Raw genomic sequence first — 24,201 nt, forward strand, 5'->3', positions numbered from 1 at the left:
GGTCATCATAGCCAAATACTCATCCTTCTCTTAACACAGTTGATGATAATCCAAGCTCATCATCCAATATTAATGAAAATATCTACTCAAATACTGAACTAAATATGATCTTTTTACATTTTCACTTTAATTCTTCATAATATTGGACTCCTGAAATCCGTTTACCCTGAACTTTCTTGCCTCCCATTTCCAGTGATGAGAGGGATCAATGATTTCAATTCGACAGAATGCTTTGGTAAACCCTTCCAGACTCGCCTTGTACGATAATTCCCTCCACACTATTATAAATCTACCCAAATATTATCATTTGATATGTTTACTTTAATTCTTCATAATAGGGGACTCATGAAATCCGTTTACGTTTGAACTTTTTTGCCTCCCATTTCCAGTGAGGTAAAGGATCAATGATTCCAATTACAAATAATGCTTTGGAACACTCTTCCAGACTCGTCCTAAGCAGGAATTCTCTACACATTGCTTTAATCCCACCTAAATATGATCTTTTTACATTTTCACTTTAATTCTTCATAATATTGGACTCCTGAAATCCGTTTACCCTGAACTTTCTTGCCTCCCATTTCCAGTGAGGAGGGATTAATAATTCCAATTTGACAGAATGCTTTGCTACACCCTTCCAGACTCGTCCTGAACGAGAATTCACTTCACATTACTTTAAACCCACCTAAATATGATCATTCAGACATTTTTAACTTTCACGCTTCATAATAGTGGACTCCTTAAATCAGCATAGGCTTGAACTTTCTTGCCTCCCATTTGCAGTGAGGACATAGATAAATGATTTGACTTACTCAGATTCCTCTGGTACACCTTTCCAGTTTCCCCCTCAGCGACAATTTGTGCCAAATTGCTTTAAACCTACCTAATGATTTGTAATTTTATATAATTAAAGCCAACGTTCGTTTTCTTATTTAATGGGAATGCAAAATATTATGTATATATATCATAGTATTGTCTACTATATTAATTGCGAAATTAATCTTATTCAAAATTAGTATAATAACTTTTCGACGTATACCAACTAATTTATATTAATTTACATAATGTCAACGACTGATCAGTCTTATTACGTGAGCGCTTCATTGACATTTGGGCTTTTTCTAAGCATACTTTCGTCCTCAGATTTGACGGGAGTGCAAAATATTTTTTTACTTATATCATAATATATTTTTTTTTTTTTTTTTGCAAAATTAACCTCTTTGCTATGATTTTACATATATATCGACGTATACTAACTAATACAAAGTAATCTAAATAATTCAGCGACTTATTAATCATATTATTCAAGCGATTTATTGACATTCAGGCTTTTTTAGCCTGAATGTATGTTACGTTACGTACTCCTTGACCCATTTTACAGCTTAAAATATCGTATCCCTAGGTTTATTCTGCTACCAATGCCCTATTATAGGGGTTTGTCGGCAACAATATAAATTAAAATTTGTACAAGTTGTTTCAAGTAGTTCAGTTAATCAATATACAAGATTCTTACAAACCCCTAGAAATGATGATGAGTATGAAAATTACTGATATTATCTATTTATTTTTATGTATGTATACATATTAAGAGGTGCAATGTTGTATACCCAATAAATCTTGATTGTGGGTTTAGGTTGAGGGGATGACGGGAATGCCTGTCCTTGGCGGGACACTAAATACAATAAGGAATATTTACCCCAATCTCTATGGGTCTACCACACTAGTGTATTCCACCTGTTTGGAGTATGCGACTAGTAGTATGTCTTGCCACTAGTTAGATTCTAGTTTTGTCTGTGGTCAGTTTATTTCTAGTATCTTTTATTAAATTTAAAAACTGCAATGTTTTACTCAGAGAATGGTACACAAAGCAAAATGCAAAAGCAAAGGTGTGTTTATTTTGACACCAGAAAACATAAAAGCATGACAATGGATTTTAAAACACCATTTTAAGTGAATTCTCGGCAATTTGGTGAATTTGCTCTTTCAGTGGGAGTCTAGGAGGTTGTACCAAGGCGTGTTATATAATTTAAATCACTCGAATATAGTTTCACTGAAAATAGGATGCCAGAGAGGTCAAACACAATGGCAGGTGAATCTAAGGAGTCATATAAAAAAAAATTGTGAATTACATTATTTTCATAAGAACCCGTGGGCTTAGAGCGATCGCTTGTGTAAGGTAAGTCTATGGAGCCATACCAAGCAGTTGACTTTTGGCTTGAGAAACTTACAAACTCAAAAAAAGGGGCAATAATCCCGAAGTTATTATCAATACAGGAAAACGAAAGTAGGGTTAAAAAAGCATTATTGGCCTTGTTACATATAAATAAGTAGATAATTAGGTCGCTAACAAAGATATGAATCAGGTAGAGTATTAAAATAAGGAGATATTTACTGAGAAAAATGCACACAACGCAAAAAAACAAGCGCGAATTTGTGTTCCTGATGACACCAGAACACATAAGAGCACAACAATGGATTTTAAAGATCTATTTTAAATGGGGTTGTGGCATTTTGGTGCATTCGCACTCTCAGTGGGAGTCTGGGAGGCAACCCCAAGGAATATTAGCTTGTTAGAATAACTGTGCTATGGCCTCACTGGACAACTTTTAACCGCGGGTATTCTATTCTTTTATTCCGATTAAAATATTGTGTAATATATAGCCTCAAATAATATACATGCATCAAAAAATTGTCTAGGTGAGAACGTCATTTTTTATTTTTGTCAACAAATTGCCAAATCAAAATTCGTAAAAACTTTTTTTTATTAATTTTGCAAAAAAGAATTAATAGCATTTATTGGCATTGTAAAGAGAAACACAAACCTACCAATATTTTTCCGTACTTTCAAAAATAAAGAAGTTATGAAAATAATGTTTTCGAAAAAATAACAAACGATTACTACTTCATTTTTGCAAATATTGAAAAAAAAGTTTAATAGAATATTCCAGAAATTGAAAATATTATTTTTACAGTGAGGAGCCTGAAATTTTATCCACAAAATGCATCGTTTTGTGCCTTTTCTTTTAAAAAAATTGAAAATTGACGTTTGATGAAAAAAATAGACAAAAAAATATAAAAATGAAAGAAATTGAAAAATTATTATTAAGGATATGACAGATACTCCAGTTAAACATCAATTTTCATGTGTCAAATTTATATGCAAACGAATCTCCAGACAAATTTCTACAAACTTTATTTTCTTTACGAATCCAATATTTCATTGAAAGTTCATTATTTTTGCCCATAACGTTTTTTTTTTAAAATAAATTTAGAAAAAGTACTTATACGTATAGTTGTTTATTGACAAGCCAATCACTTTTGGATTTATAACTCAACTCCTTATCAAGTCTCCTTGAGCTGCAAAAAACTGTTTTTGTGTTTTGGGTATAACATAAGCTACCGTGTAGTTTCATTATATTTCAAACAATTTTATACCCATTTTGATGATAATTTATTTTAACTAACTTTTGACTTATCGTATAATAGCATACAATTATAATACAGAGATAATATTAAAATTGATCCTCTGGGAGATCCGCTAGATCGGGTCATAAAGAATATATCGAATCAACTCGCTTTATTTTTATGCAACTCCGTTTTAATAAATATTAACAAATATCTGAGGCTATGAATATGGCCAATTATATTCAAAAGGTCATAACGGGGCCAATACGAGTCAAATTAACTAATGGAAGGCTGTAAATTATAGGTAATATTCTTGAAAATCACATCCCATTCCTGAAATTTGAACATAAATCCCATAATAGAACAAATATGCCTATAAACTATTTGGCCGTTAATATTTATTAAGTAAATAAATAAAGGGAATTTCTCAATAACTTGATTTTTACTCAAGTGTCATTTCTAGTTGACTCACAAATATATAAGATATTAAATATTTCCACATAGGACGGTGGATATTTCCCACATTCATTTCCAATTAAGTACTCTGACTCTAATAAGTTGTTATGAGGTCACAGCTCTAGTTCATATTTTATATCTGATAACTGATAATGTTCTTTTAAAATAACCTTTTGTTTTTCATTGCTTGGTTGCAGTTCCTTCCTGACTCATGACGATTAACTCCAGTTCAGATAAAGAAAACCCCCTTCAGTTACTTTGAGCGATTTATATTAATAAATAAGGTAAGTTTTTTCATGAATATCACAAGTATTGTTGACCTAAACCATTATTCTAATAACAATAATAGAAGAATTCAAATTCTTCCGTTGTTTGAATACTAGAGTTAGATTCCAATCCATTAATATTAAGTATGGACGACGTAGTGGAATTAAAAAGAAGTTGTACGTTTCTATCGGTTTCGTTAAAGGAGTTTCACGAACATCTCCACCTTGACCTTAAACCCATAACTCATTCTATACATTTTATTTTCATTCGTTCTTTCCACGAAAAAACATTTTTAAAAAAAATATTATTCTCAAAGAGGCAAAGTGTTGAAGGACCGAATATTCATTATGAAGTTTGCAAAAAATTCAAGGATATGGTTCAAAAGGATTTAGTCATTCTTGGAACTCAAAGTTTGAGGTAGACGCAATATTAAAATAAACTCTCAAATATATGATTTAATAATGCAGCTTTAATTATTGGAGTCAAAGAATAGTTGAGTCATTCCTCCTGAATGAATCTACTTTAAATACTCCATTTCCCCATTGGATAAGATGTGGAAAAACATGGAATCTATTGAGTTAATAGCACATTCATTTGATTATATCATCATTCTCAATAAGGAACTATTGTCCTGGCTCTCTAGGTCTTTTATTATAATAAAACCAACCCATCTTCATTATATAATTTCTTACTCATATTTCGACAACTTTTTATTTTAAATTCATGAATTATCAAACTATATAATGAACATAGACACATCATTCTACTTCTAGTCATCCGAATGTAACAATTGCCCGTATCATTCGTTCTTCTAATAAGACCATTGGGCTTTTCATTGGTGATGGAAAGTATTTGAATAAATGTCGTAGGGAGCAACTTATACATTTCCACCGATTGAATCGAGTCATTGATACAAATTTGGATTGTACCAATACGACAGATATACTTATAAAAATTACTCTTGAAATAGTTTAATCATTCTTTTATGAGTCGGACTCCAGTTTTAAAGTTATATCCCGAAATGAATTAGTCTCTTGGAAAATAATCGTTTACAAGGGCTTGAGCTGGATATTAATTCAAGAGTAGAGTTGGAGTGACAAAGGTTCATCAACAATTCAGACATTTAGTCGATATTCGGGACAAGGTATTCTTGCAACATGAATTAATTGATTATAGAGGATACATAAATATAATTATTATTAAATATATAGTCCATGAGTTCAACATGCCATCCATTTGTCACTTATATTAAAGTCAAAATATCAAAATAGTGAGCTTGTTTTGTTGAATTCATATATTAATCCACGGGAACCTTCAGTGCCCCAAAGACTAGGTTATATTAAGTTGAGTGAGGCTCGAACATCATCGTCATCCAAAATGTGAAACGCATATTATTCAGTTCCAAAATCCAATTATGATCGACCTCCATCCAGAATTAAACCTATTACAAATACAATTGACCTATATAAATTTTAATTCAATATTGATATGTTAATTTTTGGTTATTAATGAACCTAAATTAAAACCTTTAAAGCAAAATATATTATTGTTTTATCCTTAATTTTAGAAGTGGTATTGCTTTATGTCAATAATCGTTAATTGATTTTAATTTCATTTCCTAAGCATAATTTATTATTATAGGTATTAACTGTGATACGTAGCGCTATGGGTAAAGTTAAATCGGGCGGATATTATGCAGTTGCACGTGGGCGTAAAGTGGGTATATACAACTCTTGGTCCGAATGCCGTTCTTCAGTGGACGGATTTAGTAGAGCACGATATAAAAAATTTTACAGTCTAGCAGAAGCTGAAAAATTTGTTAAGGAAGAGAGTGATAAAGAACCGGAAATTGGATCAAAATCAAATAATTTTAGTAGGAGCCATACTTCAGACATTAACCAACAAAGTCAAAATGAGTTTTCATTTGATGAAACAAAGACGGTCTCTTATTACGTAGTTGCACATGGGCGCGAAGTAGGTATATATGCTTCTTGGTCAGAATGCCACGCTTTAGTGGACGGATTTGATGGAGCACGATATAAAATTTTTACAATCGAGTAGAAGCTCAAAAATTTGTGAAGGAAGGGACCACTAAAGAACCGTTGACTGGAGAAAAATCCAATATATTTAGCAGTAACCAAACTCCTTCTATTTGCTATGAAAGTGGATCTTCAAAGTCAGGCCCTTATTACGCCATTGTACGTGGACATGAAGTGGGTGTATTCGATTCTTGGTCAAAATGCCGTTCTTTAGTGGTCGGATTTGATAGAGCACGATATAAAAATTCCTCAGTCGAGAAGAAGCAGAAAAATGTGTGAAGGAAGAGACTTTTAACGATCCATGGATAGGAGAAAAGTCAAATAAATTCAGGAGGAACCATATGAAGAATGAAAGTGGATTTTCTGTTGATAACACGGATTGGACTTACGCTAAAGGTTGAATTTATTTATGGAATGTAAAATACTACAAAATATTAATATATTTTATTTTATTTGAATAGATAAGGAATATTATATGAATGACGATGGATGGGTTAAAGTTTTCACTTATGGAGCTTGTACTAATAATGGAAGGAAAGGGGCCAGGGCAGGGATTGGTGTATTTTTTGGCATTAATAGTGCAAAGAACATTTCAGAGCCTGTCTCGAGAAATAATCAAACAAACAATAGTTTAGAAATTCAAACTATATCTCAAGCTATCAAAAGAGTTAAGGATGATGGACTAAGGAAAATAGTTATCTATACAGATTCTAAATTTGCAATAAATTCAGTAGAAGACTCGATGCCTAAATGGAAGAAAAATGGTTGGAAGAAATCCTGTGGAGGACATGTGATAAACAAGAATGATTTTCGTGAATTAGAGGACATAAAAAAAGGAATGACAGTTAAATTTATCCATATTCAGGCTCATAAAGGTATCAAGGGAGACAAACATGCGGATGCATTGTCTCGAAAAGTTGCTAAATAGTGAATTTTGAATGTATTTATTCATTCTGTAACAATGAATGTGTTAATTTATTTTAATGCTACTCTCAGTAAAGTTGAATTTTAAGACGAAACAATTGGAATTGAAATGTTTAAGTAAAAAATTTATAATTATTGTTTATTTTAATGCGTATAACACTTTATATGCAAACTTGTATATGTTCCAAAGATAAATGTATATTTTATTGTATTATTTTAAAATTAATAATATAAACAGTCTAGTGTCTTATTATCTTAATAACACTTTCTTAATATACTCAAATATTTAATGGATAATTACTTGAATTTAAACAGGATTGTATCTGTTTAGACGTTATTAAATTTAGTTATAATGTCAGAATCACCCAAAGGTTTTCGCCTCGACAACTTCTTGGCTTGAGATTCTGTGTTTTCTTGATTGTTTTTATTTCCAAAAATATGAAAATGACCTTCATAGCCGTCAATATCTTCGCCCTAGAGAGAGCAACATTTTATATAGCTAAATAAATATACAAGAATATTTTTTCAAGCAACAAATCTTAAATAACTTTAAAAACATTTTTAAGTTGCTGTTTTTATTATGAAGTTGTATGTCTTTACCAAGGTGACAATACATAAGGTCGGGGCATTTCTATGCAAACAAAAATAAATTGTGACGTCACGGACGGAATAAAGCTATATTGTTTAAATGTACTAATTATATAATTTATTGTTCTATTTCTTTGACAATCTTCTACTTTTCAAGCAAGGTCCTATTATGACAAAGGTGCAATAAGTTAAAAAATATTAGGGAAATGAAGTAAAAAATCTGGGGTAGATTGCAAGATTCTCTTTGGGAAGGGGTTGCTAGCCGTTTTAAGGATTTCAAATTTTCTGTGTCACCTTTATTGGCTTCTTAATACTAACAAGTAATAAATATTACTATGAGATTCTTGGGAGGGCCTGGGCCTCCTCGGCTCCCCAGTTCCATCTACTATAAACAATATATCAGTATATCACTAATATGAAATTTAGAGGTTTCTGTATTATACTAAAGATTACATAATGAACAGCAGATGTGCTTCACTTTTTATTGAAGGATAAATTTATAATGCAGAACATAGGAAATAATAAGAATTGGGTTTCGCCGTAGATAAGGGATATACTAAACATATATAAAATAATCTATTTGGTGATAATTAATATTATATTGAATATTTGGTTAAATTATAAATAAACTTGAAATTGGCCGATTTGCTTTTTTCCTCTTATTTTTTCACTCTCTCCAGTATTAAATTCTAATTGTACATTGTGGTATCTTATTCGTATCATTGTCCTTGTCTTGGCGAAGAGATTCAGAACAGCCTTGTCATACTTGCCTCCAAGGCAATCTTCCAAAACTTTATAAAAACGTTCGATTACTTTTGGATGACGATCTAATAGAAATAAATGGAATTCCTTGAACTTCTGGTCGAAAACTTCACAATCTTTAAAAAAATAATCAGATGGCACCATCAGTCCTCTTCCAGACAAATGATGTATCCATGTTGTCAGTCCATGATCATTCAAATATATGTCACTTGTCTTCTTCCCCAAATCCGGATATAAAAGTTTCATCTTGTGGGCAATAAAACCCGATACATAACTGATCCCCTGAAAGTTGAGATCCCATTGTTTGAACTGATCTAGTTGATGGTTTAGTGAAAAATCCATGTGAACTTCATGAGGGATATCAAACGTCAATTCCAATTCTGAACAGCTTTCTTCACCAATTGTGATATATAAGATGTCTTCAGTGAGTTGCTTTGTGTTCTCTTCATCCTCAATTCTATAAATGTCATATTCTTTTTCAATCTGAACAGCCGGATTGCTCACCAAAGTTTCACAATTTTTTCCAATTTCCAGAATTCTTGTCCTTTTCATTGCTCCAACGGCTCCAGGGTGATCATCATCACCGCCAGCACTTCTCAAACGGGTAAAAAAATTTCAAGGCAATTTTGATTAGTTCTGGACATCAAAATCAAAGAAAGAGTACCATTAGAAATCAAATCATGGTACAAGGCTCGAGTTGATTTGATTGAAACACGCATACCTCTCTGCCATGCCAATTCACTCTTATTTCCCCTTCCAATGACCTTAAATGTATACAAACAAAAATTCCATTTTATCCAAGGCAATAAATTGATCTTCAAAATCGATACCCAATGCACATCCGAGCTTGACCTTGTCATAAATTTGCCTACTATTAACTACATCAAACCAATTGTTGATTATTTCTACTGCGTTTTCCTTGGCTCTTGCTTCTTTACTTTGGCTATGAATGGTGAAAGCTTTGGCTACTGTATTACTCAAAACTTGTGCAGCCAATCTTACTCCTTGTCTCGCTCCTCCTTTGCAGTAAATGTGAAGAGGTTTAAGCTTAAAAACAATTTTAAATTCTCCGGAATCTTTAATTAATAATCCCTCAAAATCAGTCTTAACAAGAGGGACGAATGTTCAATCCTCTGCTGGAACCATAAACCTTTTGTCTAGTAAATGATTCCTACAGAGCTTGAGAAGATGAGGAGAATCAGGAAAAATGTAGACAACTCTGCTTGAATCAAATGGATTGATGAAGAAAAAGTTTTATCTGTCAATCCCAAGTTCAGAACGAAACGTGTGGTTCCCAAGATCACAAACAATTGCTCTTATTTCAAAACCATTGCTCTCTATTTTGATTATGATATCATCAAGCAGCTTCTTGGTCATAGTGGTATCAAAATGGAACCAGATCGGATGTTTCCATTTCTCAATTAATCCTCTCATCATAACAACTTGAACTTTAGAGTCAGAACCAGAAATCTTTTGGGTCTTCATGTCAATATCATATTTTTTCTTAATTTGACATTCATCAAAGCATAGCACAGAAAACTTGTATTGAAATGTGTTGGTTTGATCATTTCTTGAAGGACTTTGATGCTATCATCTTGAAATCCTGGATTTATTTTAAAATGTTGAAGCCATCTCTCTTGAGTTTGAATGCTTGGCATTTGCATGATTTTCTTCTGTCTAAAATATTCAAAAGCACGTCGACTCATTGATCTTACTATCAAGGCAGGGACAATATCTTCATTTGAGTAATGAATCTATTTTTGATTAGGCGTCAAAACTCTCTTAGCCTGAGCTGGAGTACATTTATCATGAAGAGTCCTTACAATTTTGGAGTGTTTCTTTTCCTTCGCTTCAAGTCGCTCGAGTTTCTTTGTGAGAATGTTTACCCTGACTTTTTGTTTACATAAATCTGCTTTCGTTTTCTTTAATTCTGCTTTGAGATTATCAGTATTTTCCAGAAAAAGGGAATGTTCTGTCTGTATCCAAATAGCCTTATTCTTTTGCTTCAGTTCCTGTATCAATAAATTGGCTACCATTTGTTTGTTCTGCCTCCTCATTTCCCTCCTGGAACGAGGTGAAACAAAATCTACTTGGTCTTCATCCTGATTATCGACACTGCTGGGAGTTTGAAAGGATGTTTATTCATGCAAATTTTCGGGAACTTTTTATCACATTGATCCTCAGGCTTAGGAACAGTGGAATAAGAAGGAGCAGACTTGGTACTGCATCTATTTTTAGCCTCTTTCTGGGAGTCAAATTAAGAAGCTCATGTTCCAGGTCCCTCCTGTAGCTTCCATAATTAAAGTGCATACTACACACTTGTGCATTTTCTGCTTTAAATGTATCCTTCCTCTTGCAAAGATTCTTCCAAATCCTCTGTCGAACCATGTTCTTTGGAAAATTATGGTATATTATACCATCAGGACTTTTGCAACCGAAGATTGCACATATTTTATGACGATTTTTTTATGGGGTTGGACTAAGGAGGTTCCACATAAATAATGAATTATTGATAGTAAAACTCTAACGAAATATCTTTCATATCGTTGGTTACCTTCTCTCCATGTAGATTCAAGTCCATTATTATTTAGATCCAAAGGATGTTTTATAATTATATTGGAAAGTACTTTATTTAATTCTCAGTCAAATAAAGTATGAAGTATCACGGAGTTTATTTTGATTTTTATCCCGTTCGTGACGTCATCTGCCTGGTTATCAGTGTTGACTAAAATACCACGACCTTATATACCTATATAATATAGGATACTTGTATTTACGTTATATTCTAAAAAATGCTCTTTTAATTGGGTTGCTATGGAGATTTATTTTTCTATTTGGTATATTTCGAGTTGTCTCTTTGGTGTTTGGCGTTAACGGATGGGGCTGGGTATAGACTATGACATATACTTATATAAACATTAACTTATGACCTTCATAGCCGTCAATATCTTCGCCCTAGAGAGAGCAACATTTTATATAGCTAAATAAATATACAAGAATATTTTTTCAAGCAACAAATCTTAAATAACTTTAAAAACATTTTTAAGTTGCTGTTTTTATTATGAAGTTGTATGTCTTTACCAAGGTGACAATACATAAGGTCGGTGTTGAGTCTCTTAAAGTTAGATGAGCACTAACTAGATTACTTTATTAATATTCCCGCGTCAGGGGTACCATATGCATTTACATACATAACATCCCCTTTACAAATACTTATTTAAATACAATAAACAACACAATTAAACACACCTTAAAACACAATTAATAATAAAATTTCTCAACACATATAAATATTTATTCTTCTTCAAAAAATCCACGCTCTACATTTTCCTTACTTGAGCCAACGTCCTTACGTATCTTTTCTTTCCAATCATAACACACACTCTTCTATCTTCCCGTTGAACAATATATCCATACTTTAACAAATCAACAACATAGACCTTGTCTCCACATTGGACTTTTCCTTCCCGCAAAATTCTATGTCGTTTATTATGATGTTTTTGGGTGTACGATCGATGCTGTTCTTCTAATTTCCGAGTTTCCTCATCATTTGGGTCCTTCATGCGCTGTGGAACCAACGTTCGCAATTCCCTATTATACAGTAACTTTGCTGGGGTTTGTCCATTTTGCAAAGGTGCCGCCCTATATGCCAGTAATGCCCTGTCAATTTCCCCATTTTTCTTAAGAAAGTTTTTTACCGTTTGCACACCCCTTTCTGCTAGTCCATTTTGATGGTTGTTTTGGAGCTGAGAAACGTTGCTCAAATCCCCACTCTTTAGCAAATCTAGAGAACTCTTGACTAGAGTAACATGGACCGTTATCAGAAACCAGTATCTCGGGTACTCCATGTCTTGCAAATATCCTTTTTAATTCCATAATCACTGCGCTTGCTCTTTGATTTGTTAGCTCCGTAACTTCAATAAATCTGCTATAGTAGTCTACTACTATAACGTAGTATTTTTGATCGTATGTAAATAGATCTGTTGCAACCATCTTCCAAGGTCCCAAAGGCCACTTGCTTCTAATTAGAGGCATTTTCTTAGTCATTCCATATTCTGAGCATTTTGAACATGAGTCTATTAGTTGTTCAATTTGACTTCCAATCCCAGGCCAAAATACAGTAAAGACTTTGTCCTCATTTTCGTTTTAACAATTCCTAAATGTCCGTCGTGTAGTTTATCGAGAATTTCACGTCTTAATTCTACAGGATTATTATTCTTTCTTTATACATTATGAGACCTTTCCAGATATATATATCCTCCCTGTAACGATAGTATGGGCGCAACAAATTTTCTACATCCGTTATATACTTTGGCCAACCCTTGTTAACGTAATTTATAACCTCTTCAATCCTTCCAGGATCAGGGAATACACCTTCACTGGATATGATATAACCCAAAAACTTTATCTTCTTGACTCTAAACACACACTTTTCCTTATTTAGTCTAATATTATTTTTTTCATAATATCAATGACCTTCCCCAAACGCTCGTCATGTTCTTGGTCTGTCTCACTTGTTATAAGGATGTCATCTATATGGACGTGTACACCCTTGACGGAATCTAACATCTGTGTTAATCGGGCTTGAAATACTTCTGGACCACTGGAGATGCCGAAAGGAAGACGTTTAAATCTATATCTCCCAAATGGTGTAATGAAGGTTGTCATTTTACTACTTTGATGATTTAATTTATATGATGGAAACCCATAACAGCGTCTAACTTGAAAAATATTTTCCCTTTTATACGAGCAATTGTACTCTGACAGGACGATATAGGAAATTTTGGAACTCGTATGTATTTATTTAATTTCTGATAGTCGACACATAGTCTAACCCTTCAGTCTTTTTGACCACCACCATTGAGAGCACCATTCTGTTGGTTCAAACTCTTTAACAATTATATCATACAGTTCTAATTTCTTTATTTCTTGTTCAACTTTACAATATAAAGGTAAAGGTACTCTTCTGGAAGTTGTTTCTGCCCACGGAACCACATCTTCTTTTAATTCTATTTTATACTCTCCTGGCATAGATGGGAACTCCAAAGAGTCAGCATTTCCTTCCTTTAAAAGGCCTAAAGACTTTATTTCTATCAGCCCCAAAAGAGGTTTCCTCACTTTTCCAAACATAACATTCCCCCATTTTTTTTTTTAATTTGAAACGACGCTCTTCCTTGACCTTTCATGGGAATGATTGTATTGTCCGGTCCTCTTCCATCTCTTGCTTTTTCTAATCTCCCAATTTTTAACTTTTTAATAAATTCCTCTGGAAGTACAGTGACACTTGCCCCTGTATCAACTTTGGCCCGTACTGGGTATCCATTAATTAAAATGTTGACATAACATTCACTCCCTTCTTTTTCACTTAGAATGAGTGAATCTAAGGTGAAATTATCCATTTCTTCCTCCATTCCAAAATCTTCTACCACCGGTTCTTTTTTTTTTCAGCTTTTCTCATTTCCCTCTTTGAACGACAAACTCTTGCATAGTGTCCTACTCCTTCGCAGTTTCGACACACTGCTTTTGATCTTTGAGCTGGACATTCTTCGCGTTTATGCTCTTCAGCAAATCCACACCACTTGCATCTTATCATCTTTGCCTGATCCTCCTTCCATTTCTGCTGTTTCCTAGAGCCTCTAAAGCTACAAACTTCCTCCGTTTGTACCTTTTCCCTCATTGATATTAATTGTCGCATGGTCCTTTCATGCAACCTCAATTCCCGCAAACATACGTCCAATTTAAGGTCGGGTTTTTCAAGGAGGCTCTTCTTTAGGCTTTCCTGCGCATCGGGAACCGAAAAACCAACTTGTCTCTCAGATGTCTATCTCTCTGAGTTCCAAATTCGCAATGCTTGGATAGCCCTTGATTTTCGTAAAATAATCGCTCCATTCCTCATGTTCCCCTTTCTCCGCTGACCAAAACAAATAGGAATCGAAAACAACGTTCCTTTTAGGGCTACAATATGCTTCCAATTTCGTCATTATAACCTCATAATTAAACTTCTGATCTCCTTGTAGATCAAAATTTTGATAAATTTCCAAAACCTTGCTTCCCACTACCGAAAGAAGGATTGACGCCTTCACCGAATCCGTTAAATCCTGGAAGCAATTTAGGTATATCTCCAACCTGATTTTAAATTGCTCCCAATTGTAGGCAATTTCCTTCCCCAGCTTCATTGGAGAAGGTGAAGGTAAGGATGGGGTGAGGCCCCACTTGGAGCTAACGTACACATCACTTCTTCCGTCATACTTCGTGATTGTCTCTTTATTTAAATTAAACACCTGACACCATGTTGAGTCTCTTAAAGTTAGATGAGCACTAACTAGATTACTTTATTAATATTCCCGCGTCAGGGGTACTATATGCATTTACATACATAACAGTCGGGGCATTTCTATGCAAACAAAAATAAATTGTGACGTCACGGACGGAATAAAGCTATATTGTTTAAATGTACTAATTATATAATTTATTGTTCTATTTCTTTGACAATCTTCTACTTTTCAAGCAAGGTCCTATTATGACAAAGGTGCAATAAGTTAAAAAATATTAGGGAAATGAAGTAAAAAATCTGGGGTAGATTGCAAGATTCTCTTTGGGAAGGGGTTGCTAGCCGTTTTAAGGATTTCAAATTTTCTGTGTCACCTTTATTGGCTTCTTAATACTAACAAGTAATAAATATTACTATGAGATTCTTGGGAGGGCCTGGGCCTCCTCGGCTCCCCAGTTCCATCTACTATAAACAATATATCAGTATATCACTAATATGAAATTTAGAGGCTTCTGTATTATACTAAAGATTACATAATGAACAGCAGATGTGCTTCACTTTTTATTGAAGGATAAATTTATAATGCAGAACATAGGAAATAATAAGAATTGGGTTTCGCCGTAGATAAGGGATATACTAAACATATATAAAATAATCTATTTGGTGATAATTAATATTATATTGAATATTTGGTTAAATTATAAATAAACTTGAAATTGGCCGATGTGCTTTTTTCCTCTTATTTTTTCACTCTCTCCAGTATTAAATTCTAATTGTACATTGTGGTATCTTATTCGTATCATTGTCCTTGTCTTGGCGAAGAGATTCAGAACAGCCTTGTCATACTTGCCTCCAAGGCAATCTTCCAAAACTTTATAAAAATGTTCGATTACTTTTGGATGACGATCTAATAGAAATAAATGGAATTCCTTGAACTTCTGGTCGAAAACTTCACAATCTTTAAAAAATAATCAGATGGCACCATCAGTCCTCTTCCAGACAAATGATGTATCCATGTTGTCAGTCCATGATCATTCAAATATATGTCACTTGTCTTCTTCCCCAAATCCGGATATAAAAGTTTCATCTTGTGGGCAATAAAACCCGATACATAACTGATCCCAGTGAAAGTTGAGATCCCATTGTTTGAACTGATCTAGTTGATGGTTTAGTGAAAAATCCATGTGAACTTCATGAGGGATATCAAACGTAAATTCCAATTCTGAACAGCTTTCTTCACCAATTGTGATATATAAGATGTCTTCAGTGAGTTGCTTTGTGTTCTCTTCATCCTCAATTCTATAAATGTCATATTCTTTTTCAATCTGAACAGCCGGATTGCTCACCAAAGTTTCACAATTTTTTCCAATTTCCAGAATTCTTGTCCTTTTCATTGCTCCAACGGCTCCAGGGTGATCATCATCACCGCCAGCACTTCTCAAACGGGTAAAAAATTTCAAGGCAATTTTGATTAGTTCTGGACATCAAAATCAAAGAAAGAGTACCATTAGAAATCAAATCATGGTACAAGGCTCGAGTTGATTTGATTGAAACACGCATACCTCTCTGCCATGGCAATTCACTCTTATTTCCCCTTCCAATGACCTTAAATGTATACAAAAAAAATTCCATTTTATCCAAGGCAATAAATTGATCTTCAAAATCGATACCCAATGCACATCCGAGCTTGACCTTGTCATAAATTTGCCTACTATTAACTACATCAAACCAATTGTTGATTATTTCTACTGCGTTTTCCTTGGCTCTTGCTTCTTTACTTTGGCTATGAATGGTGAAAGCTTTGGCTACTGTATTACTCAAAACTTGTGCAGCCAATCTTACTCCTTGTCTCGCTCCTCCTTTGCAGTAAATGTGAAGAGGTTTAAGCTTAAAACAATTTTAAATTCTCCGGAATCTTTAATTAATAATCCTTCAAAATCAGTCTTAACAAGAGGGACTCATGTTCCATCCTCTGCTGGAACCATAAACCTTTTGTCTAGTAAATGATTCCTACAGAGCTTGAGAAGATGAGGAGAATCAGGAAAAATATGACAACTCTGCTTGAATCAAATGGATTGATGAAGAAAAAGTTTTATTTGTCGATCCCAAGTTCAGAACGAAGCGTGTGGTTCCCAAGATCACAAACAATTGCTCTTTTTTCAAAACCATTGGGTTCTATTTTGATTATGATATCCTCAAGCAGCTTCTTGGTCATAGTGGTAGCAAAATGGAACCAGATCGGCTGTTTCCATTTCTCAACTAATCCTCTCATCATAACAACTTGAACTTTAGAGTGAGAACCAGAAATCTTTTGGGTCTTCATGTCAATATCATATTTTTCTTAATTTGCAATTCATCAAAGCATAGCACAGAAAACTTGTATTGAAATGTGTGGGTCTTGATCATTTCTTGAAGGACTTTGATGCTATTGATGATCTTGAAATCCTGGATTCATTTTAAAATTTTGAAGCCATCTCTCTTGAGTTTGAATGCTTGGCATTTGCAAGATTTTCTTTTGTCTAAAATATTCAAAAGCACGTCGACTCATTGATCTTACTATCAAGGCAGGGACAATATCTTCTTTTGAGTAATGAACCCATTTTTGATTAGGGGTCGAAACTCTCTTAGTCTGAGCTGGAGTACATTTATCATGAAGACTACTTACAATTTTGGACTGTTTCTTTTCCTTCGCTTCAAGTCGCTCGAGTTTCTTTGTGAGAATGTTTACCCTGACTTTTTGTTTACATAAATCTGCTTTCGTTTTCTTTAATTCTGCTTTGAGATTATCAGTATTTTCCAGAAAAAGGGAATGTTCTGTCTGTATCCAAATAGCCTTATTCTTTTGCTTCGGTTTCTTTATCAATAAATTGGTTACCATTTGTTTGTTCTGCCTCCTCATTTCCCTCCTGGAACGAGGTGAAACAAAATCTACTTGGTCTTCACCTTGATTATCGACACTGCCGGGAGTTTGAAAGGATGTTGATTCATGCAAATTTTCGAGAACTTTTTATCACATTGATCCTCAGGCTTAGGAATAGTGGAATAAGAAGTAGCAGATTTGGTACTGCATCTGTTTTTATTTTTTCTGGGAGTCAAATTAAGAAGCTCATGTTCCAGGCCCCTCTTGTAGCTTCTATAATTAAAGTGCATACTACACACTTGTGCATTTTCTGCTTTAAATGTATCCTTCCTCTTGCAAAGATTCTTCCAAATCCTCTGTCGAACCATGTTCTTTAGAAAATTATGGTATATTATACCATCAGGTTTTTTGCAACCGAAGATTGCACATATTTTATGACGATTTTTTTTTGGGCTGGACTAAGGAGGTTCCACATAAATAATGAATTATTGATAGTAAAACTGTAACGAAATATCTTTCATATCGTTGGTTACCTTCTCTCCATATAGATTCAAGTCCATTATTATTTAGATCCAACGGATGTTTTATAATTATATTGGAAAGTACTTTATTTAATTCTCAGTCAAATAAAGTATGAAGTATCACGGAGTTTATTTTGATTTTTATCCCGTTCGTGACGTCATATGCCTGGTTATCAGTGTTGACTAAAATACCACGACCTTATATATATAATGTAGGATACTTGTATTTACGTTATATTCTAAACAATACTCTTTTAATTGGGTTGCTATGGAGATTTATTTTTCTATTTGGTATATTTCGAGTTGTCTCTTTGGTCTTTGTCGACATTGATTATGATATAAGAGATGGTACTTGATCGGGTACCATGTTCTCTTTACATAGGGTTGGTGTTTTTATTTTGCGCGGTTCATATATCTCAATCATAATTTCAATTTCCTTATTTATTCCAACAAAAAATTCGTTAACGGATGGGGCTGGGTATAGACTATGACATCTACCTATATAAACATTAACTTCAAAAGAACAAGTGGCGACATTTTTTTTGTGAGTTATGAGAAAAAAAATCAATTTTCTTACCCAACAAATATAAGTAATTTTGGTGTCAACACAACTCTACACTTAATACTCATCGCAGGAACTTATTTTAAGTCCTTGATTTAGTTATTTTTGATTTTAGTAACTTTCATAACATCGGGTATTTTTGTGTTAGCTATGTAACACCGGATATTAAGACACTAGTTTGGTTCAATAACATTTCGAAATTCATAATTGTTTTTGACATGGAGGCTAAAACACATGAAGTAGCTGCTCTGCTTCGTACAGGAATCAGCCACAAGGAGATCTCTGAGGCCACCAGCATGTCCGCCAGCACCATTGGCAGGATCATGAGGAGGCCTTGAAGACAAGCCTCGAAGTAGGAGACCTGTCTTAAAGGCCACCAAGGCCACTAAGAAGAAGATCAGGGCCCAGATTAAGATAAACCTTCTTCTGAGCATCAGAACAATTGCCAAGATGAACAACATGGGTAAGACTACTGCTGCCAACATTGTCAAGGACATTGGGGGAAGTCCTTGGTCCACACCACCGTCCCATGTTGTCCATGGCCAATATGGAGGCCAGATACATCCGATATAGGAAGATTTTGAACAACATGAAAAGCAATGGGGACAGAATTCTCATACTTTCCAATGAGAAAACTTTACAGTGGATCCAGTCTTTAACCGCAAAAATGATCCCTACATTAGCCTTAATGGTTATGTGGGATCTGAGAAAGAAGGTTTATGAAGAGACGAAGACCATCATCGTTCTATTGCAATTTCAGATTGTTCCAACTGCATTTATTAACCCTAGTATATTTTGAATCATATGCTTCATATTCATTTGAATCTACATTTTATTGCTAGTACATATTAGTATGCTCCTAAAACGCAAAATCTGATTATTTGCAAACCTTTTTGTCTTGAAATTGCTTTCTTTAGCATTTCTATGTGTTTTTAGCCATTTTTAAGAGAGGTTTTCTGGATCCTAAAATGTTTTGTTTCAAAGTTTTTCCTTTGATTTTTTTTTTAATGTGAGGACTGAGGAATACAACGGTAGCAACAAAAAACAATTTTGTAGGCATTATATGATATCATACATCTTTAAAAAATTTAATGGGTACTGATTTGCTTCCCAAAATCACATATTGCATTATATATTTCATGACATTTTTAATCAGAAATAAATAAGTTAAATGTTTTTTATTATTGACTAACAAATGAGTTCTAGTTAAAACCCTAAACTCATATTGATTGATATTTTTCAATGATACAATTATATTTAGCAATTTGATGGATATTTACGAATGTCAAATGGATGGAATAGCTAAAAAATAATACAAATTTTGTGACAACCTAAAAATTATAATCATACAACAATTAATCACCAACATTAAATTGAGTCATTTATCTTATAACGCATGCAATAATATACATATTCATGTAAACAAGGGTGATAATATATTGTGCTTAACATTTTTAATTTGTCAAAATAGATTGTTTTTTTATTTTATTGTAACTACTTAAAGGAGAAGTGCAATTTACAGCGTTTCCAAAGGATTAATATGAATAATTTGTTTATATAGAAATTGACAATTGTATATTTAAAAAAAATACAAAATAAACTTTATTTGGCAAAAAATTGTTATAGATTGTTTTTGTAGTGACAGCCACCATATATAGGTTGACTACTAAATGAAACAATAGTTTAAACAAAACTACTTTATTTTTTCGCATTAAAAATAACTTAGGGGGACTACGTTACTTACTGGGTGGAATCTTGAAACTTATAGCCTTGCATTATATTGATTTAAGAGGTTCTGTGTGAGGAAAATATAACTGTTTGTAATTGCATATGTAGTCATTATCATAAGCATTCCTATTTGAATTCTTTAATTTGGACGAGAAATGTCATCATAGCGAGATTGAGGGCTTGGGAATAAACTCTTTTTTAATGTTGGTCTAACAGAAATGGCCAGGCTGGCATGATTGGCTCGTAAGACTGTCTGCAATGTTAAGAAGAGATTATACCAAAACGAGATCATAGAGATGAAGGAGGGGCTCAGAATAAAATCACATCATTAATGCGGATGCTCTTAAGGATACCCATACTATGGTTTCCGGAAGGTTACATGCTCAAGTCAGCCATTTATATTGAAGTTTTCTAGACCAACCTACTCCCCTTGGTCCTGGCAAATTTCCCCGACGGCAACGTCGTCTTTCAGGATGATGAGGCTCGGTCACACTGCAAAAATTACTCAGACCTTCTTAGGAAACAATATCGCTTTCTGGGACAAGATAATGTGTCTACCATATAGTCCTGATGTAAATTCCCTTGACTTTTCTTACTAGCTGTAAAGTGAGAGAAGGGTCTGTAGCATTTGTCACCTGAACGATGAATCCATAAAGGCATCTGTCTATGAGGTCGTGGGATACCATAGATCCAAAATTCATTCGCAATACTTATGATTCTTTTTGTCAGATGCTTGTTGCCATCTATGAGGCGATATAATAAATTAATTTTATATTGCGTTTGTATCAGAAAAGGATAAATTAAGATTTTTATTAAATGTATAATTAAAAAATTACATTTTTTTCCCTTCTTTCCATGTGTATGTATGTTCAAGTTTCCACTCGGTACATGTGAAATGAAAGTGACTTGTAGGAATAGCTATTTAATGCACTTTACCTCTCGCAGAGAAAGTAATTTCTGACGGCAAGGACGATGAAAGAGTATGGTAAAAAAAAAGGAAATAGGTAAAGTTGGAAAGACATCAAGGCTTACTATTATTTAAATTTGAAGTGGGACTGAGTTATAAGAAATGACAGTTAAAAACTTGTGTTTTCTTTGTCAGGAAATATGTAATCGTCAATGTAGTTATTGTGAAATATATTTTTGTGTAGACAATAATTTTGAATCCCATCGGAATGATGGACATTGTTTACCATATACCATCTGTGTTAGCCCTAAATCAGGACGGCATTTTGAAGCAACAAGGGATATATCTGCAGGGGAAACAATTTTGGTTGATGAGGATTCTGTTGTTGGCCCAGCAACAAAAACTGAGCCTCTATGTTTGGAATGTTTCAAATCCCTGGATAAAGTTTCGAAAAAATCCTTATGTAAATGTGGATTTTATTTATGCTTAGAATGCATCAATTTAAATGGAGGATATCATGAGTCGGAGTGTAACCAAATACAAACAACAGCAAAACATATTCTAAAATGGATGATGGATTGTATAAAAACTAGAATATGCATGTGTATTTTTACTTAGGTTCTGGATGCTTCGAAAGGATAATCCTGTGATATGGAATAGACTCAATTTACTGAGCAGTGGTGAAACTAAGGATTTGGAGAAAACTAAATTTGTGGAAGATCTGGTCAAAGTCATGCAGGTCAAATTAGAGGCCAAGGATATAATTTATCAAGACGTACATCAGATGATGGGTATAAAAAGAACTAACGCTAGTAATCTTTCTTCCATAGGGTTGGATGGAGCAAATGCTCTATATCCTACTTACACTCTAATGAACAGCCATTGCTATTGTAATTCACGATCCACCATTGATCCAAAAACATTTCAAATGAGACTGAAAGCAAATAGAGATATCAAGTCTAGAGAAGAAATCTCTACACGCTATGTGACAGTTCTTGAAGGTCAACCCCGACGAAGGAATTTGATTTGGAGTGGATGGAAGTTTATTTGTGAGTGTAAAAGTTGACGCCAAACACTTCGGGATAACTGCAAAAACAAACAAAAAAACACATCCTACTTGCACATACACAGCTGATAGTCATGTGGGTGGCGGCCTTATACTTGGTTTTACTAAATTTAAATCAAACTAATGTTACATAAAAAAAAAAAATCTTAATAAGTTTACTTCAGAGGTTAATATCTCAAAATCTTCTTCAGCTCATTTTTTTTGTTGTTGTTGTCAAGACATAAGACTCGGTTTTTGGAATCTTTTTGTAAAAAAATTTCAAAACTGCACAATTATTCTCAAAAAATTTCAAAAATCCAATACTGGTCACAAAAAATTAAATTTTTAGTAATAAAATGTTTAATATAAAACTTTTGGGGAAAATTTCAAAAATTCAGAGCTATCAACAAAAACAAAATTTTTTCCCAAAAAAATTGAAAAATTTAATTAAATTTTAAATATTTTAAATTCTTCAAATGTCAAATCTATTAAGGTAAAAATTTTTCTTAATTACATCTTATTACTGATGATACACTATCAGTTTTTTGGGTTTTATTGTTGTGTGCATTTTCGAAGCGACATCCTTAAAAAACACTTTGAGATATGAAGAATTGATCCTAATTTTATTTAAAAAAATCAATAATTTATTAGCGAAAAAATAAATCTTCCATTCCAAGTCCTAGGAATCTGGTCTGATCATAATTAAACATTGCTCAAAAGATGAATCTTCAATTTATAAACAACTTTTATTTTATAATGAAAGTCTGTATTTGTCTTTGTTTTTTGCCAGCAAAGTTCGGAGTCAGGTCAAGTGCCACAATGTTTATTTAAATACAGAATTTAATCTCATTATCAAATGTGTATCAAGGCTAAACTTGAACCCGAATAGAGATCTGTTGTCTCTAACTTTAACATATACCCATGGACTATGGTGCGACTCAAACCTCTCGAATGGGTACTTGAGCTCACTCTCTCCATCATTGGCTGCGGTACAAAAGACTCGACATCATACCTTGATATAGTTTATCAAATATAGTTTTTTTCAGAGGTCTCAAAATTCCCACGATTTAAAAATGAAAGCTGATAAGCATAGTATTCTTTAAAAAATTTGAAAAAAGGCCCTGCGAGCATTTCAAAAACTTTTATTAAAACTAATGTGGAAAGAGAACAAAACTACAAAAAATATATTCAATGTCTAAATGTAGACAAATAGCTCTTCTTTAAAGTGGATCTATATTTTTTTTTAATTTGGCGCAAAAAAAAAAAAAAAAAAATTACCATAATCGAAAGAATGCGTAATTATAGGAATTTATCAGGTTCTCTCCTATACTTAAAAACTTCAAAAGATTAAAGACTCTTTTACATAGAACAGTGCCCTGAAGAATTTTTTATTTTTAAATATTAACCTTATTGTAGCTTTATCTCTTAAAATAAATTAAAACTTAATAATTCATTCAACATCGTACAAAAAGTCTACATATTTATTCATCAAAAAATATCATGGAGTCAATTATTTTAAATGTACAAATCAAATTCCATGTAACTTACATACCACAGGTATTATTCAAATGCAATTTGAGGGAAACTAGTAAATAGTATAATTTTTCCTGCTATATTTTAAAACAAAAATTGCAGTTTAGGGACTAAACTAGCTTGGAATAATTGAGTCAGAAACCAAAAATGTTCCGTTTCCTCTACTAAAAAATACAACATGAATCAATAATAATATTTTATTAAACTTAAAAAAATGATGAAAAACACAAAAATATAAGTAACGTAGTATTAATTACAAATTAAGTTAAAAGAACGTGGAAAATAAAGATTTTTTAAATTGAAGGGAGTCGACTAAAGACAATGTATGGAATTTGA

The 24,201-nt window shown here is 33.2% G+C and overlaps 2 protein-coding genes and 3 long non-coding RNA genes across 6 annotated transcripts; 4 read left to right on the plus strand and 1 right to left on the minus strand.

Moving 5' to 3' along the window:
- Window positions 1-3,424: 3,424 nt before the first annotated feature.
- On the minus strand, window positions 3,425-7,645 carry LOC121125367 (uncharacterized). The gene is made up of 2 exons (XR_005866638.2): window positions 7,390-7,645; window positions 3,425-5,566 (listed from the first exon to the last, which is right to left on the minus strand). It is a non-coding gene; the product is annotated as an uncharacterized lncRNA (long non-coding RNA).
- Window positions 4,006-7,371, plus strand: LOC121125365 (ribonuclease H1). 2 transcript variants are annotated; one of them, XM_040720520.2, is made up of 3 exons: window positions 4,006-4,142; window positions 5,767-6,560; window positions 6,626-7,371. In XM_040720520.2, the coding sequence occupies exons 2-3, from the start codon at window positions 6,506-6,508 to the stop codon at window positions 7,090-7,092; spliced, it is 522 nt and encodes a 173-aa protein (XP_040576454.1). In that variant the 5' UTR covers window positions 4,006-4,142; window positions 5,767-6,505; the 3' UTR covers window positions 7,093-7,371. The 2 variants fall into 2 exon arrangements, with proteins under 2 accessions (XP_040576454.1, XP_071747478.1); XM_071891377.1 differs by lacking the exon at window positions 4,006-4,142 and having other exon boundaries at window positions 5,562-6,560.
- Window positions 7,646-8,238: 593 nt separating the features above from the next.
- LOC121125366 (uncharacterized) lies at window positions 8,239-9,263 on the plus strand. Its single transcript, XR_005866637.2, has 2 exons — window positions 8,239-8,862; window positions 8,930-9,263. It is a non-coding gene; the product is annotated as an uncharacterized lncRNA (long non-coding RNA).
- A 6,536-nt stretch (window positions 9,264-15,799) lies between these two features.
- On the plus strand, window positions 15,800-16,376 carry LOC139906474 (uncharacterized). The gene is made up of 2 exons (XR_011782017.1): window positions 15,800-15,975; window positions 16,043-16,376. It is a non-coding gene; the product is annotated as an uncharacterized lncRNA (long non-coding RNA).
- Window positions 16,377-21,449: 5,073 nt separating this feature from the next.
- Window positions 21,450-22,353, plus strand: LOC121125522 (SET domain-containing protein SmydA-8-like). The gene is made up of 2 exons (XM_040720723.1): window positions 21,450-21,808; window positions 21,906-22,353. The coding sequence occupies exons 1-2, from the start codon at window positions 21,450-21,452 to the stop codon at window positions 22,351-22,353; spliced, it is 807 nt and encodes a 268-aa protein (XP_040576657.1).
- The last annotated feature ends 1,848 nt before the right edge of the window (window positions 22,354-24,201 follow it).

This window comes from Lepeophtheirus salmonis, chromosome 10, assembly GCF_016086655.4.
Source record: "Lepeophtheirus salmonis chromosome 10, UVic_Lsal_1.4, whole genome shotgun sequence".
Taxonomy (NCBI): domain Eukaryota; kingdom Metazoa; phylum Arthropoda; class Copepoda; order Siphonostomatoida; family Caligidae; genus Lepeophtheirus; species Lepeophtheirus salmonis.

Excerpts from the sequence above, each read along its gene's own strand:
- LOC121125365 (XM_040720520.2), top strand. The coding sequence starts at position 6,506 with ATGAAGAATGAAAGTGGATTTTCTGTTGATAACACGGATTGGACTTAC. Across the intron at positions 6,561-6,625 it reads GGATTGGACTTACGCTAAAG|ATAAGGAATATTATATGAAT; the intron begins GTTGAATTTATT and ends TTATTTGAATAG.
- LOC121125522 (XM_040720723.1), top strand. The coding sequence starts at position 21,450 with ATGACAGTTAAAAACTTGTGTTTTCTTTGTCAGGAAATATGTAATCGT. Across the intron at positions 21,809-21,905 it reads TTAAATGGAGGATATCATGA|GTTCTGGATGCTTCGAAAGG; the intron begins GTCGGAGTGTAA and ends ATTTTTACTTAG.